The 16397-nt window shown below is 42.4% G+C and overlaps 1 protein-coding gene across 1 annotated transcript in view; it reads left to right on the forward strand.

Moving 5' to 3' along the window:
- Positions 1-964: 964 nt before the first annotated feature.
- Positions 965-16397, forward strand: part of CIDEA (cell death inducing DFFA like effector a) — a 67528-nt gene continuing 52095 nt past the window's right edge. Inside the window, exon 1 of the mRNA XM_063451596.1 lies at positions 965-1202. Coding sequence (XP_063307666.1) covers positions 1150-1202 — 53 coding nt within the window. The 5' untranslated portion in view covers positions 965-1149. The remainder of the gene's footprint in view (positions 1203-16397) is intronic.

Here is a 16397-nt window from a genome sequence, read left to right on the forward strand (position 1 = left end):
AAAAAAAGTCAGCTAAGGACCCATAAGTAGACAGCTACTAGGTGGCTATAACCCTGCAAGGTAATTATTGCAGTTTATCAGTAACTGCTATAATTACAATTGCAGGGTTAATGGGATTGGGACAGTGCACCCAGACCACTTCAATGAGATGAAGTGGTTTGGGTGCCTATAGTGTTCCTTTAATGGATTAGGAGGGAACATAACAGCACTTGTTTTATTTCATAAATAGCTCAGTTGAAATAGTTTAGGGATTATTTGGGAATCCTTTTGGGACCCACATGGTGTTTGGTAAATTTAAAGAATAGCGAATGTTGTTAAGTACCTCTATTATTTATCCTCTGTAGAGCCCTGAGCTCTACAAAATGATTTGACAGGATTATTAATTTTTTAGGTCAATATTACAGAATTGGACAAGTCATTCTCCAAGTCAGCTGTTTTTAATGAACATTTCAAATGTTAGGCAAAAATAGCTCATCTGAAAACAAAGCTGAATTTTCCCAGTTGGTCTATTGTGGTCTTTAATGTTGCTTTCACTTGGAATTCAATTCCCGCTTTACTGAATAACTTTGTAATTATTATAGCGCCATCAGATTCCGTAGCGCTGTACAATGGGTATAAAATTATTATTTTTTTAAACTGAATTTGAGACACAACAAGCAGGTTGTGATTATGCTAGCTGAGAATTTATCCTTCATGTTATTTTAGCCTAATTGTATCAGAATAAATTTTAAACTCACCTCAATTCACTGCACCATAGACTCTCCGGCATATTTGTGTTCGTCTATTACAAATGTGATTGTGATCCTACTCTGCTACTAAATCAGTAACCAGCGATTTGCGTCAGAGTTGTTGCCCTGGTTACTGCGCTATGACGTAGTGACAGTAGGGTTCTTATTGGAATATAGAAAGAATGAACACACTGTGATCACATATGTGGCGCGCTTTCCTGCCATTCGATGCATGCAGATTGTGCAGGCAGGCACAGGCGGTGATGGAGGAGCAGACTTGCATGGTGGGCAGGGGGAGGAGTATTACTGTGGGACTGCATCCATGGAAGTAGGGGAAAGGTGAAGGCTGTCTCCTCCTCTATTTGCATCAGCTGTGTTATTATCGGGCGGATGAGGCAGCGGCATCGTCACAACAGTCAGGATGCAGAGTGCACGGGAGTACGCCAATTCCTTATCGCCCACTGCTCTAATAAGGTGACTTTCTACATACAATGGATTAATAATGCTTGTTATCAGTGTGATAATGGAGTCTATGGTAAATTAACTGTTTTACGTTTGGCGATTATAAGGTTAATTGGAAGTAGTTTATTTTCCTCCTAGCGTGTGAATTACTAAGGTGGAATCGTTAGTTTTGGGCTGGCCAATTAATCCAGTCTTTTAAAATTTAAATGTCTTTTCTGTAATGTTCTGCTTTTATCTAATGACACACAAACTCACTGGACTGATTTAATAATAATAATGTATTGGAAAGGATGCATTCTGACAGATCTTCTTCTATACATAGCTCATATATAGAAGACCATCAGTAATTAGTGTCCTATTATGTGAATCCTAGTTTATTTATTTTTTTAACATTGCATTCATTCTTCTAGGATATTAAGAGAGCAAATTGTTGTCATTTAAAAAAATATATATATGGGGGCACTGCTGGAAATATTATCACATGGTTCAATATCACCAGTGTGAAAATCGTGTTACTTTATGTAATAAATTACATTCATACTAGTCCTATACTGTATTAATATTTTATTTTTATTAGATATAATTTATTTTTTTCTTTTCTACATATTACTTTGGTATCCAGGTGAAAAACGTCTTGAATGCTAATTAGGCAGCATAGTCCTAGCTGAAAATGATTACAGCTAATATGGCCACAGCTGGGGTGTGGGTGCATTCCTCACGGAATCTTAAAATATTTTGGGGTAAGACAGATGCATTTATTATTTGTATTCTATTCCTGAGTTTGTTTTTACAAGCTCAGTCTAGCATAGATACAGCATACATGCTGAGAATAGAATGACCTGCTTTGTAGTTGCTGGGATTTATTACAGTAGTGAGCAAGTCACACTTGTTGCTAGAGGAGTAAATGAATTAAGTGTAGACATTACTGTTCAGATGCTAACACATGGCCAACGAAGCCACAGAGCATCAACATCATTGGCATAATCCCCAAGAGAGTTCATTATTTTATGAGGAGGTGGGAGGTAAGAGTGACCTAGATGGTATTAGTTTAACAACCCGTAAAACTGCAATGTTTTATTAAATAAAAATAAACATACATACGTGTGTGTGTGTGTATATTTCCCAATATATGTGTATGGTACATGTATGAGGTCATTAACCAATGACTAATACCAATAATTCATTTTTATTCTTTGTTGTTAATCTGTGTTTATACAAAAGATGAGGGCAGGACAATCCTGGACAGGTGCACCGTGCCCAGCCGCAATGTAGTTGTGGCAAAAATGCAGAGAGCCCTAAGTGTTGCTCCTAATTGAAAGGTGCTTGGTGATGTATTGTTATTGGGCAGCACTGAGGGTTGTTTCTCGCCCCGCTCCCCCACCTCCTAATTGATGACTTGTGGTAGGCTGGCACTGAGGAGGTTGTATGCAGGTAGCGTGCAACTCCATTGGGGAACCACATTCACTAAATCAACAGGAAGCACCTCTCTCTCGAGCTCTGCGTTAGAGTGCTGAGTGCCAAATGACTACCCATCGCTCAGCCTGGCAGCGCAATGGACATCTAGAAGCCCACCTGCCATGATGGGTAAAACAGCATGGAAAGGTGCTATCCATCCGTGTGGGAGACATGGAAGTGTAGTGCTATTGGGTGCAATATCTAGTGCTGTGGAAAGGGGCAGAGGCGGTGGTGTGAAGCAGGTATAAATGTATGTGTACGACGGTGTCCGCAATGGGCAGTACAATATACCTTTTGCCTAGGATGGCAAAAAAGTCTTGCACTGTCCCTACCTGTGAGTGTATATGTGTAAATGCGTCAATGTGTGTGTTTTATGAATGGGGGAGGGGGGAATCATATGGTATGGTGGGTGCGCTCCCCTCATGCCTGTCACTGCATGTAGCATGGCTGAGCGGACCACAGGTAGAGGATCTTCTGTGTCCTCTACCCAATCATACTGGGCAGAAGAAACAGAGAATCCTTTACTTGCAGTCTGCTCAGTCACGCTAAATATATAGGTACATAGTGACATCCAGATGGGCTTGGGGTGGGTGAACATATATATATATATACACACACAGGAGGGTCTGGGGGTGGACATAGAGACACACAGCAGAAGCTCAAACAGTGGTTACAGATGGGGGGAGAAAAAATAAGTTATTTAAACAATAGAGCCATTGATCTCTCTTTATAGAAGTAAAGGGATTAAATACCCTTTATTTACTTACCCCAGCGCCGATGTCCCTCATCATGGCTCCTCCTACTCGTCCCTTGCAGCACTAAAGGCAATAGGGACATTATACCCAGATCACTTCAATTAGCTGAAGTGGTCTGGGTGCCTATAGTGGAAAGAGGGCAACATTGAGCCATGGGGATGAAACTAAAGAATAGAAGGTCAACCAAAATTTTTCTGTCATATGGTGGCAGTCACTTATGGGTTTTGCTCCTCCCTGTGGACAAGACCTTTAACAAGCTATTTTAAAAAGGATCCTCCCCCCTTTAGGTATAAATGCTAAGACCGCAAAACCTACCCCAGTCTTCTTTCTTGTCCCGATAGGGATGGACAGGACTTTCGTCGTCTGGTGAGGCACACGGGATGTTGTCTGGGGGATCCGGTCCGAGAGCTGCCCGGGTGGTAAGCTGAGTGGCCCATGCTCCGGTTTTTCAGGCGTTACGGAGTAAGCAGAGGTCTGTGTAATTTATGCCGAGAAGGTTTCCGGCAAAATACTTCCGAGAGGCGGAGCTCGCTCTGAGCAAGCGCACAGCGGTGGAACGCACGCCCGGGTGGTGTTTGCGTTCCACCTAAGCTTCCGGGTGCGCAAAGACGCATGCGCAAACGGAAGCTTAAAGAAATACACACACAAAAAAAAGCCCGCGGAAATTTGAATTTAAAAGCTGTGCTGGTACCCACTGACAGCATGGATGCAGCTCAGAAGAGGTACGCCGTGTCACCTGCCCCCCCACACGGCTCAGAGGTATTTTGAGGTAAGATTTATAGAAAAAGATCTTACTTTGAAATACTTTCTGAAGAAGAATCTATATTCTAAAGAGCCTCCGTTTATTTTTACAGATATGTCTAGTCCACCTGAGATGGATAAGGAGAAACTAACCCCCACGCCTAGAAAGGCTACGGTGAAGTCCAAACATATTGTTTGCAGCGAATGTGCAACTCCTCTCCCAGACGGGTCTAGGAAGAAAATATGCAGTCAGTGTACTGCAAACTCGTTGGAAAGAGATGAGCAAAAGGATATGCAATCTTTCCTATCCTGGTTCCAGGAGAGTTTGTCCCAGACCTTGGACACGATTAAGGAATCTAAAAGGGTAGAAGCCCCCATTCAACAAAAGATCAATAAAAGAAAAATAATTTCTTCATCTGGATCATCTTCAGAGAATGTTCTTCTTCTGTCGAATCAGAGGATTCAGGTTCCTCGTCGAGTGAACCAGTGGGGTTTCCCTCAGAGGCAATCCGTAAATTTATTAAAGAAGTAAATCTGACAATCCTACCTCAGGGATCAGAAAATCCTAAGAGAGGTTTTTCTGTGCAACAGAGCCTAGTTGATTTTATATTTAGGGAATGGAATAACCCGGAAAAGTGTGCCTTTATTTCCAGACACTTCAAGGATATCTTCAGGCTGGCTAGCGACGTTATGTGGGAAGATCTCCCAAAAGTTGATGTTCAGGTGGCACAGATTGCCAAGAGAACCACTATCCCTATAGGGGAAACTGCAGCATTAAAAAATCCCATGGATAAGAGAGCCGAAACCTTGTGTAGGTGGGCTTATCAGACAGCCGGTTTCCAATGCAAAGCCTTACTGGCAGGGGCAGCAGTAGCCAGAGCAAATGAAGTTTGGCTAAATTTAGTACAGGAAAATTTATCGTCTGGCCATGTTGATGATCTTAGTCACATGTTTCAGAACATGCATTTGGCGAATGAATTCCTTCTGGATATGTCAGTAGAAGTGATGAAATTGGCCTCCAGGATCATGGGTTTGTCTTCGGTGGCAAGACGTGCCCTATGGTTGAGGTCTTGGTCGGCAGATACAGCGTCTAAGGCAGTCCTTTGTGAACTTCCTCTGGAAAAATCTGAATTATTCGGCGCTCCCTTAGAGGAAATCATACGACAGATGTCAGAAACCAAGAAGGCACTTCCTCAAGATAGAAATTCTCCTGGAGACCAGGGTACAGGAATTATCAATCCAAGGGTGGAGATCCTTTCAGGAGAGACCACATTTTTTTCAAAGAAAGGATAAAAACCGGAAATTTGAACAAAGTAATGAGGTCAAAAGAACCTTCAGAGACAAAGGGAGACGTTTTTGACGCCAGAGGTGTGTGAGGACGGCTCCAATATTTTTTTCCGGTGTGGGAACAGACCACAAAGGATCCTTGGGTTCTAAAGATTATCCAAAAGGGACACAAGATTGTTTTTCTGGAAAAACCAAGATCAAGGTTTCTACTATAATCTTACCAGTCCACAAAGAAATCTCGAGCTCTAGATTATCAGACCAGGCTGCTTCTACACAAAGGGGTTATAGAAAGAGTTCCACAAAAACAGGAATTTCGGGGGGTCTATTCAAGACTTTCTGGTTCCAAAACCGGACCACTCGTTTCGGTCCATTCTGGATTTGAAGAAGATAAATCAGTTTATCCCCTATCACAGATTCCGTATGGAATCAATCGCATCGATTTTTTCCTCCTATTACAAAAAGGCGACGTTATGGTAAAGATAGACTTAAAGGATGCGTATCTACATGTTCCGATAGCCACCGCTTCAAGGAAATATCTAAGATTTGCAATAAGAAGAAGAAGTCACACCGTTCATTTCCAGTTCAGGGCCCTGCCATTCGGTCTGTCGTCCGCTCCAAGGATCTTTACAAAAATCCTGTCTCCTCTAACTGCTCATTTAAGGGAAAGGGGTATTTCAATTATCCCATATTTAGACGACTGGCTTCTAGTGGCACATACCGAAGGTCAACTGCACGAGGATCTGCGGGTCACTATAAAGTTTCTTCAGGACCATGGTTGGATCTTGAATCTAAAAAAAATCAGTTTACGTTCCAACAAGAGTAATAGAGTTTCTCGGTTTCGAGATCAATTCAGCCTCCATGTCAATATTTCTTCCCAAACGGAAGAGGAAAAAGATCCGAAAATCGATTTCCAACCTCCAAAGGATGAAAAGTTGTTCCTTCAGAGAGGCCATGAGTGTGTTAGGGCTTCTTACGGCCACCTTCCCGGCAGTCAAATGGGCAAGATCAAAGGTCAGACCTTTGCAGTGGAACATCCTGACTTCCTGGTCAAAAAAGGAGGAAGATCTAGACGAAAGATTCCTGCTGTCCCCTCAGGTGAAAACGCAGCTAGATTGGTGGAAAACCTCAGAGTGCCTTTTAAAAGGTTTATCCTTTCTACCAAAGGTCTGGCTGATAGTCACCACAGACGCTTCAAACTCAGGTTGGGGAGCCCACTTAGGCTCCACCATGTTCCAAGGAAAATGGTCTTCCAGGGAAGCAGAGGAATCTACAAATTTCAAAGAATTGTTGGCTGTTCTGTATGCTCTTCATCACCTCAGACCTTGGTTACTTCAAAGAGCGGTCAAGATACAGTCAGACAATCGCACGGTAGTCTCTTATATCAATCGACAGGGAGGAACCAGAGCGAGAAGGCTTTACAGTCTTTGTACAGAAGTTATGGAATGGGCGCAGAGAAATCTGGAAGACATCGCGGCGGTTTACATAAGAGGCAGCGACAATGTAATAGCCGACGATTTGAGCAGGGGAAAGTGGGACCAAAAGGAATGGTCTCTAAACCCAGACGTATTCAGAATCTTGACTGGGAAATTCGGAGTACCAGAAGTAGATTTGATGGCAAGAGAATCAAACAAGAAGGTTTACCACTTCGCCTCCCTATTCAGAACGGATCAACCCAGTTGGATAGACGCTCTATCAATAAGGTGGGATTTTCAGCTGGCTTACATCTTCCCACCTCTGCCCCTGATCCCAAAGGTCCTCCTCAAGATACGAACGGACAAGGCGAGGATATTGGCGATAATCCCTTATTGGCCAAACAGAGTCTGGTTTGCGGCCCTAAAAAAGATGACTATCAACTATTGGGAGCTTCCCATTTCAGTTCATCTCATTGTGAACAGGAACCTACCCTTGAAAATACTAGAGATGTTCAGGTTGACGGCTTGGCTGCTGCAAGGCTGATCCTTCGAAACAAGGGATTGCAAGATGAGAGAATAAGTCTTACTCCGCGCCACTAGAAGATCAACTTCTAGGATATACTTTAGAATTTGGTCCAAGTTTCTTCACTGGTGTAGGGATCACCGGTTCCCGATATTACAACCATCAATTGATAACATTCTCCAGTTTTTGCAAGAAGGCTTTGACGCTGACCTGGGTGTCTCAACTCTCAAGGTTCAAATATCAACTTTGAATTTTTTTTCTTCTTAACGATTTGGCAGCCAATGTTTTCGTCAGAAGATTTTTTAGGTCCATCAGCCTCAAGAGACCTCCTAAACGATCAGTGTTTCCATCATGGGACTTGGTCCTAGTCCTTCAGGCCCTTAGTACTAACCCGTTTGAACCTTTGGAGGAAGTTCCTTTAAAAATTTTATCTCTTAAGGTATTGTTTTTGGTAGCCATCACCTCAGCCAAAAGAGTGGGAGAACTTCACGCCCTATCCTCCTCAGACGAATTCACAATTTTTCATGAGGACAAGGTGGTTCTTTACCCGAGACCATCATTTCTTCCTAAAGTTTTATCTTCAAAGATTGTGAATCAACCTATTATTTTACCTTCCTTTTTTAGTGTGCCCTCATCCCTTCAAGAACACAGATGGCAAAAGTTGGACGTCAGAAGAGCGTTACGTATATATTTACACAGAACAAAGGAGTTCAGAGTTTCGGATCACCTGTTTGTTAATTTTCAGGGTCACCTAAAGGGTAAGGTAGCTTCCCGTGGTACCTTATCTCGTTGGCTTATTCAGGCTATCGATTTGGCATATTCTTCCTCAGGTCTTCAGTCTCCTGCTACAATCAAGGCCCATTCTACTCGAGCCATGGCTACCTCGTGGGCAGAAAGAGCACTTGCAACTCCAGAAGTCATTTGCAAGGCGGCATGCTGGTCATCTTTCAACACCTTTATCAAGCACTACCGGCTAGACATATTCTCTGCCTCTGAAGCTGCTTTTGGGCGTAAGGTGTTACAAGCCGTCGTGGCATAGGTCCCGCCCAGAGGGATTCTTGCTATATCCCATAAGTGACTGCCACCATATGACAGAAAAAACAGAGATTTTTACTTACCGTAAATTCTTTTTTTCTTAATATGGTGGCAGTATTATTACCCTCCCTTTTTATTAAAGAATTTTTTGCATTGGATGTTTGCTTGGTCTGGTTTCTTTACTTGTTACGTACTGGGGTAGGTTTTGCGGTCTTTTGCGGTAGCTTGTTAAAGGTCTTGTCCACAGGGAGGAGCAAAACCCATAAGTGACTGCCACCATATTAAGAAAAAAATAATTTACGGTAAGTAAAAATTTCTGTTATCGCAATTATTGACACACAAGCATCTTGTTATATCTTTGATTTGTCGCAAATCACTGATGTCATTTGGAATTGAAGGCAGGATTCAAGATGCCATTGTGACCAACTCGGGAAGAGGAGCAAAGCCAGTGAACCACTCATGGACAGCTGTTTTGTTTATAACTATCCACTTACTTCAGGTTGAAGGGGTTTGCCAAGCCTCCATCGCAAGCTAGTAACCAACCTCATGCTGATGAGTTGCATTAATGAAACTGCTGTCAATGAATGATTCACTGGCTTTGCTCCTCTTCCGGAGGATTCTGTCTCACCAGCCCCCCCCCATACGCAGTGGTGTATTTTGAAATGGTGCTGCCCTAGGCATGACAGATCTCGGGCACCCCCTAATTTAAATTTACCCTCCCCTTCCTGCCAAGCCACACCTCCTCCTGTTAATTAACACATACTCACGGACCAGCACACACTCTCATACACATACACTCACTGATTTGAAACAATCTTACAGACACATACAATCATTCATACACGCACACTCATTTTCCCCAAACACTCTCAATTATTTTTTTTTTTTTTTTTAAATTTAAATCCACCCAGCCTCCCTACTTTTGGGAGAGCTGGGTGGAATTTTACCTGGGGTCCAGTGGAGCTGCTGGCCGGGAAGGTAGGAAGGTGGGCTGATGTGCAGGCAAACTGGCGGGTGGCCACACTATCAGGGAGGGAGCTATGATCTCCCTTGCGCGCCGCAGAGTGATGCCGGGAGCCGGACTCTATATATATATATATATATATATATATATATATATATATATATATATGTATATATATATATATATATATATATATATATAAACAAAATACCAAAGCCAGGCACTCCTCCGTGTTTGTAGTTTAGGTATTCTGAGCCTAGGTGCAATCCCGCGTTATATATATCAAAAGGTAGTAAAGGGAGCACACTAGGTCTTGAAAATTGTGCAAAAAGTATTTATTGCATTCAAAAGGAATACAACGCTGTGGTACAGCAAATCAACGTTTCGACCCTGCTGGGTCTTTATCAAGATCACAGTGCAAAACATAAAATACTGACAATTTATACATAAACATATGTGGAGCTTACCAATTAGGATGATCGGACAGCCTGTAGACTGAAACCCGGAAGTGAGGAACCACCACGTGATAGTGTGCGTATGACGTGTTGCGTATTGCGTGGATAGCGTAGTTGCTAGGTACTTACGTCAAAAGAGTGAAAATTGTGTTACATGTTACGTAAATGGCGTGGTCACCGAGTACCTATGTCCAAAAGTTAAAAACAAATGCCCGGACAGGGCAAATTGAAAATACAGAGGCTACATCAGCCTGCCAGCTTATATACATGAAGCCCTTAAGCCCCTTTCATGAAAATCCCCTTATGTGCATCTATGTGTGTATTAAAGTAAAGTGCCGTGAATAAGTGAAAAAAATACATAGAAAAGCTTACAGTGCGTCAACCGTGTACATATACTCACACAAGAGGTTGGGAGCGGGGCTGGACCATATAGCAAACAATAAAGTAAACAATAAAGTAGTAAGTACTATTGTATCATCTACCCCTATGAGGTATATGGACTTTGTACTAACTGCCCCTAAGGGGGTATACGGATTAATCTTAGTTGCTATGGCAAACTGCAGGTATTGAGCTGGGGAAAAGATGGCTACCTAGATATTAGTCTTATCGTATACATAAACGGATAAAGATATATCTACATAAAAAATTGATCAATAAAGAAATTGGTATATAAAAAAATTAATTAATTAATAAATAAATTTATATCTGATCCTCTCCCTAACTATCTAAACTGGCCCTCTGCGTTAGGGGCTGTATTGCCAATACACATTAGACTCCATTTATATATATATATATAACTAATGAGAATCAAGTTCTACTAATTAAGGTGTTTATGGTAAGAAAAAAATTGGGTGGGATCTTTTCTTTATAGACTAATAGGTAGTTCCATCCAATGGGGAGTGGGTAATATCACTTGTTTATCAAGTGGGCACTGTACTATAAGGTTGCAGCGATAATTTTTGACGTACTGAATACTGTAATGTATAAACCTAATACAGATATAGCAATAGAGGCTTCATGTATATAAGCTGGCAGGCTGATGTAGCCTCTGTATTTTCAATTTGCCCTGTCCGGGCATTTGTTTTTAACTTTTGGACATAGGTACTCGGTGACCACGCCATTTACGTAACATGTAACACAATTTTCACTCTTTTGACGTAAGTACCTAGCAACTACGCTATCCACGCAATACGCAACACGTCATACGCACACTATCACGTGGTGGTTCCTCACTTCCGGGTTTCAGTCTACAGGCTGTCCGATCATCCTAATTGGTAAGCTCCACATATGTTTATGTATAAATTGTCAGTATTTTATGTTTGCACTGTGATCTTGATAAAGACCCAGCAGGGTCGAAACGTTGATTTGCTGTACCACAGCGTTGTATTCCTTTTGAATGCAATAAATACTTTTTGCACAATTTTCAAGACCTAGTGTGCTCCCTTTACTACCTTTTGATATATATATATATATATATATATTCCGGCTCCTGGCATCACTGCACTGGAAAGAGCCGCCCAAGACAAATGCCTTGCCTCACGGTAGATACATCCCTGCCCACACGGCTCAGAGGGTTTAGGGTTTTTTAAAGGGTTTAGGGTCTTAGTTATATTTCTGTTATGTTTCAGATATGTCTAGCCCCCAGCAAATGGATAAAGACATGCCTATTCCTGCACCTAGGAATGCCTCATCCAAAGCCAAGCATTTAGTTTGAAAGGATTGTTCCACCCCCCTACTGGATGGCACTTGGACTAAAGGGTGTAATCGGTGTGCGGCAATGTCTTTGGAAAAATCCAAATGGATATGCAATCGTTCCTGTCCTGGTTTCAGGATAACCTGACTCAGACTTTGGATTCTTTTAAAGAGTCATAAGGTTTCTGCTGCAGTGCCTGAGGTGGTCCTTAGAGGCAGGAAAAGAAGGTCTTCTTCTAATTCTGACATCTTCAGGCGAATGTTTGTCTACTGATGACTCAGAGGTTTCTAGTTCATCATCTTGTGTGGAGTCTGGGTTCCCACCTGATGAACTAAGGAAGTGAATCAGTTTGTTGCAGGCAGATACTGCTAAGGGTAAGAAAGAATTCCCTGTACCTCAAGCCCTGGTTAACTTTATTTACAGGGAATGGGAAACACCCATAAAAGCAAGCCTTTATCTCCCGGCATTTTAAAGAAATGTTCAAGATTACGGATGATGCTAAATGGATGGAATTGCTTAAAGTGGATATCCAGATGGCTCAGCTTTCTAAAAAAGACGACTATTCCAATAGGGGAAGTAGTGGCTTTAAATAATCCTATGGACAAGAGGGCTGAGACCTCCTGCAGGCGTGCTTTCCAGTCGGCAGGTTTTCAATGTAAAGCTTTGCTGGCAGGGGCAGCAGTATCCAGAGCTAGTAACTTGTGGTTGCAATCTTTTAGAGGAGATGATGTTGGACTCTCCAGACAAGCAACTGGTTAGGTTGCTTCAAAATTTGAAATTGTCTAATATACATTTATTATGGATATGACGAATAAGGTGCTCAAGTTGGCTTCCAGAATCCTGGGCTTATCTTCAGTAACCCGTAGAGTATTGTGACTTAGAGCCTGGACGGCGGATACAGCCTCAAAATCTGTCCTCTGTGAACTCCCATTGGAAAAACAAAAGCTGTTCTGGTCTCCTTTAGTGGAGATTATAAAATAGATGTCTGAGACGAAAAAAGCCCTTCCTTAATTTTCTTGGAAGCCTGGTTATAGAAATTTCCAGTACAGGAATAGAAGAACCTCGTTATTTTCAAAAAAGAGGAAAAATCCAAGGAGAAAAAAGGGGATGGATCTGACAAGGGTATGCGTTTCTGATGCCAAGAGAGTAGGAGGCAGAATCCAGCGTTTCTTCAAAAGATGGGAACTACAAGCAATCCATGAATTCTAAATCTGGTAAAAAGAGGGTACCGATTGCACTTTCCAAACCTGCCCAAACCAAAATTCCTAATTTGCCTTTATCCATCCTCCCAAAAATCAGAAGCTCTGTTTGCAGAAACTGTTCTGCTATTTAAAAAAAAAAAAGTCATAGAAAAGGTTTCCGTGACCAAAGGATTCCAAGGGGTCTACTCAAGACTCTTCCTTATCTCGAAGCCAGACCATTGCTTTCGGCCGTTCCTTGATTAAAAAAAAAAAAAATGTGAACGAGTTTCTTCCTTGCCAAAGGTTCAGAATGGAAACTATTACTTCCGTAACTCAGATTCTTCGGAAAGGGGATTTTATGGTGAAGGTGGATCGCAGGGATGCTTACCTTCATATCCCTATGGCAGTTACCTCAAGAAGATTCCTGAGATTCGCCATAAAAAGGGGAAGAGAGATTTTACATTTCCAGTTCAAAGCCCTCCCCTTCGGGTTTTCATCAGCCCCAAGAATATTTACAAAAGTTCAAGTGTCAAGCTCATTCCCTACTTGGACAATTGGCTGCTTATAGCAAATTCCAGAAGTTTGCTGTTGGAAAAGGTTCGATTCACAATCAAAGTGCTTCAGGAACATGGTTGGATACTGAACTTAAAGAAGATTCTACTTCCTTCAAGAAAAATAGATTTCCTTGGATTTGAGAGATGCTCAAGAATGTTATTTCTATATCTGACTACAGACAAAAAGACTATCTGGAAAAAAGTGTCCGACTTACAGAAAAGAGATTATTACTCTATAAGACCGGCAATGAGTGTTCTGGGATATCTAACTTTATCAATTCCCGCAGTCAAATTAGGAGATTCTTCAAAGCGGTAAGGCTTCTTAGACCACCCAGGAAGTCATATTTTCTCTCCTTGGATCTTTCTTCAGTCCTGCAAGCGCTCTGTGAACCTCCTTTTTTTTTTTTTTTTTTTTTTTTTTTTTTTTTAAACCTTTTGGAGAAGGTCCCATTGAATAATCTAACACATAAGACTGCCTTCTTGGTGGCCATCACCTCTGCCAAAAGAGTAGGTGAACTTCAGGCTCTTTCTTCATTGGACAAATTCATTATATTACATCAAGATATGGTAGTGCTCCATCCTAAGCCTTCATTCTTTCTGAAGGTTATCGTTTCTAGAGCTGTTTATCAGCCCATCGTTTTACCTTCCTTCTGCAATAATGCCACCTCGTCGCAGGAACCAAAATGGCATAAATTGGATGTTAGAAGAGCTCTACAGATCTACCTTTCAAGAACTGCTGATTATAGAAAATCTGATCACCTGTTTGTCCATTTCCAAGGGAAATTTAAACTGGAAAGAGCCTTTCGTAATTCTATCTCTTGGTTGATACAATCAAGATGGCGTATGCTTCCAGTAACCTTCCTATACCTACTTCTCTTAAAGCACATTCCCCAAGAGCAATGTCCACATCATGGGCAGAAAGGGGTCTTGCTTCGCCCGAAGAAATTTGCAAGGTGGCTTCTTGGTCATCATTCAACACATTCATCAGGCTTTACAGACTAGATGTATCCTCTGAAGCTGCATCTGGGCGTAAGGTGCTTCAAGCAGTTGTGGCGTAATGCCCACCCAATGGGAATCTTGCTATATCCCACCGGTACTGCCACTATATGCCAGATAAAACTAATTGTTCCTTACCGTAAATTATTTTTTTCTTAATATGATGGCAGTACAATACTCCCCTCTGAATTAAAAATGTACTTGTTGTATTTGACTTATGTGGTGTGTTTTCTTGCTATGACTGAGGTGGGTTTGCCGGGGAAGCCCTTTATGGGATAAAGGGGAGGGACTTTTAATTAACTCCTATCTTGTAGATGCTTGTCCCAATTAAGGAGACACAACCCACAGGTACTGCCACCGTATTAAGACAAAAGTAATTTATGGTAAGTAAAAATGTGTTTTTGCTAAAAGATTCACAAATACAATTTTCTGGAAAGAGTGGATAAAGAAATTCGGAGTTATCTCAGACCTGTAAACTTAAAATCAAAAGGTAACTTGAATGTGGTGGTATTAAATAAGACCTCAAAATAAGACTATGTACACAGTTTATTTGATATTCTGGTCTCTGGAGTGTATAGCGTGTTATGATCAATTATGTTTTTAATAGGACAGACATTTACATAAGTAGCATATTTCTTGATCACAAAACAGTTTAGTTTTAATAACCAAACTGTTTTGCAATCAAGAAATATTCTACTTATGTAAATGTCTGTCCTATTCGTCTACATGGGAAATGGGTAAATATTGTATATAAAATAAACATTGATAATATTAAATCAATATAACAAAAAAGCATAATTCTTGATATGGTTACTAATTAAAGTATCACTATAGGGTCAGGAACACAAACAAGTATTCCTGAGGGGGCGGGGCCGGACCGCCGAGCTGGACGGTCGCAGGCAGAAGGAGCTCCTGCTGACTTATAATCAAAATGCCGAAAAACCTCAAATTTAAGCCCAGAACTGACCGACCACTATAGTGCCCTAGGCAGAGGGCCTGCTGGAGCCAGGGAGAGGCTGGCTTCCCAAGCTACAGTCCCCTGGAGGAGAGGTCTGCGATACCCGGCCTTCTCCCGCGGTGAGTGGAGCGGACGGCCGACACACCACTATCCTGCCACACAGCACCCAGCCTGGGGCTCGAATCTGAGTGGACCCGGCCCTGTTCCCCCCCCCCCTATGGACCGGGGGGGGTGATCCCGGTCCCCGCCCGGGGGCATAGCAGCTCAAGCACACAGGCGCCACAAATGCACTTGAGGGCCCGACCGCATCGCACAAGATGGCGATTGCCACGTGCACGGAAGGTAACACACAAGCATGGGCTCAAGAAACCTGAGCAGACGGCGGCCCCACTCTCTCACAGCTCGCCAAGCGACCTCTCACCTGCCAGAGCAACACACTAACGAGAAAACAGACAGCAACGGAGGCTTACCGGACACGGAGCGGCGGAGACACCAACCCGCAGAGACTCAGCTTTGTACTTGCGACGCTGCCGCCAACCGAAGGGAGCCACGCGTCGGACCAGGCAACCCCCAATGCCGATCTCGGAGACTGCTCCTCTCGACATCTAACAGAGGCAAGATTACACGACACATCTGAAGAGGTACCGCAGCCTACAGGGACACTACTACCACGTCGGGCTGAAGACCGCATGGGCTAACCATAGATCCACTGCCACCCTGGAAGCACCGGACCCATTATGTCAGCGATCCCTGAAGCACATGTTGCTGTACGAACTTTTGAACGGACTGGGTGATATTCTGTTATACTATATCAGTAAATAGTTGAGACTTAAAGTTCACAAACTACATTTATGACCACAGCACACCGTTTACACCATGACCATTGCAGAAACCATCACTCAGCCTGCACTCATACCTCGCTTACAACAGCCATGATTTAGGCCATAATGTCTATTATCTGTCCCCACATGCTGCCTGTAATTAAAACACGTACCCTGCCTCCCCTGGTGAGACAGTTAGGAGCAATCCTGAACAAGCAATATTTGTCTTGGCAAACTAACTAAATAACGATGTATATCTTTTTGTCAGTACGCAACCTTAACATAAAATTGTGCAAGTACAAACGTATACCCCAATGTAATTATTGTATGAATAACACGAGGAATGCCTTTTGGGGTACCCCGTGTAACGCTGTAAC

This window comes from Pelobates fuscus, chromosome 4, assembly GCF_036172605.1.
Source record: "Pelobates fuscus isolate aPelFus1 chromosome 4, aPelFus1.pri, whole genome shotgun sequence".
Classification (NCBI taxonomy): domain Eukaryota; kingdom Metazoa; phylum Chordata; class Amphibia; order Anura; family Pelobatidae; genus Pelobates; species Pelobates fuscus.